The 1,544-nt window shown below is 47.2% G+C and overlaps 1 protein-coding gene across 1 annotated transcript; it reads right to left on the minus strand.

The window, feature by feature from the left end:
- Positions 1 to 424: 424 nt before the first annotated feature.
- On the minus strand, positions 425 to 1,243 carry LOC104539551 (nuclear pore complex protein Nup93-like; the record flags this gene model as incomplete). Its single annotated transcript, XM_010183118.1, has 2 exons — positions 1,065 to 1,243; positions 425 to 542 (listed from the first exon to the last, which is right to left on the minus strand). Coding segments are annotated over exons 1-2 (297 nt in total), but the record flags the coding sequence as incomplete, so codon positions are not given.
- Between the last annotated feature and the right edge of the window lie 301 nt (positions 1,244 to 1,544).

Raw genomic sequence — 1,544 nt, forward strand, 5'->3', positions numbered from 1 at the left:
GCTGACTTAATTGCCCCCTATTCCAGTAGCTCAAAATTGCCAAGTGGTTCCACTTGTGTTATACCAATCAGACATAACAGGTCTCAAAACTATGAGGGAGAAGTATCCCCGTGCAATTCAGGCTTGCAAAGCCAACGAAGACAGGTCCACAAAGGCAGTAAGTACATACCTAGTTCCTCTTGACTTCAGCAAGAGTTTGGAACTTAAAGTACTTCTGCCAGTCTGGTACTTAACGCTGGTTCTGATGGCTAACTCAAACATCTTTCACCATTGAAAGCAGCGTCTCTCCTCTGTACTTCCTCTAGCCAGTGAATTAAACACAGAGCAAGACTATTTCTGCAGTGGCCTTAGAAGAGTTTTGAACCACAACACATGAAAGGCAGTTACAAGTGCAGTGTAATTCACATGTCAGAAATGCCCCTACCTGGATGTCAGTGTCCTTCACAGGTTCCAGAGGCTCAAATGTAGTGGCCGCACTTAGACTCTCTAGTCGCTGAGAAATGTGAGAGATATCAAGGCCTCTAGACCCAAGAAGAACAGACCTGTAGGGAAGAAATTGTACAGGTATGAAATTAGTATTGAAGAGATGGAATCCTAAACCCAATTCACTGCCAGTACTTAGGTCAGCAGCTAGCCATGTACAGTGGCATGAAAACTGCACAAAAACCAAACTCTGAACAGCCCTGTGTGCATATCTAACCACCTCAATCCTGCTGAGCTCTTTCTGCCGTTCCACTGCAGTACTGCACTGCTGCCAAGTCCTTCCAGAGAGAAAAATTCTAAAGCACGTTGGTAAATGTCTTCAGCAGCGGGAAGAACAAGGTACTGCACTTTTTGGCTTCAGTGCCTGAATCAGGAACGGTGGCTCCTCAGAGAAATCCTTCAGTTACTGTTGGATTTTTGTTTGTTTGTTGTTTTGTGAAAGGGGTGGCAGAGGGGAACAGCTTTGCAGTCATTCTGTTTCTCCCAGGCACACCCTCCCAGCAAGACTCCCCACACAATAGAAACCAAACCCGTAAACAGCTTCTACCGTACAGTTTCCAGTGCCAGTGCTCCATACTTACGCCTTCACATCTGCAGTCTCCTGGGAAGTGCGGGTCAGAGTGCGGGAACGCATGCGCTCCCCAGCCTGCTGGATCTCCGGCAGGTTACGCTCTACGTGAGGGAGCTCAGAGATACCTTCTGTCTCAGCTGCAAGCTGTTCTGCCTGCTGGAGAAGCTCTCCAAAGCCTTCAGTATCCATCTCTGTTGCAGGTTTCACTCAAGATGTACGGAAACCTTCAGAAAAAGAGAGAGAAAATTCTGGCTCAGCTGCAAACAGTTTCTGTGTCTATGGGGGCACAGACAGAGCCGCAAGAACAAGTCTCCTAGAATAGGATACTCCTCTGCCCATCCTTCCCAAGTGCTACACATCAAGCAAATACTTTCAAGTGGTCTAAGAGAGCTTTGCCTTGCAGGACTGCGTTCTTAAGGCAGGTCTATGGGCCTGACAGAAGTGGGATGCAAATGTTATGTGACAGTTCATATACTGCCTCGATACAAAG

Source organism: Mesitornis unicolor, unplaced genomic scaffold (assembly GCF_000695765.1).
Source record: "Mesitornis unicolor isolate BGI_N332 unplaced genomic scaffold, ASM69576v1 scaffold2494, whole genome shotgun sequence".
Taxonomy (NCBI): Eukaryota; Metazoa; Chordata; class Aves; order Mesitornithiformes; family Mesitornithidae; genus Mesitornis; species Mesitornis unicolor.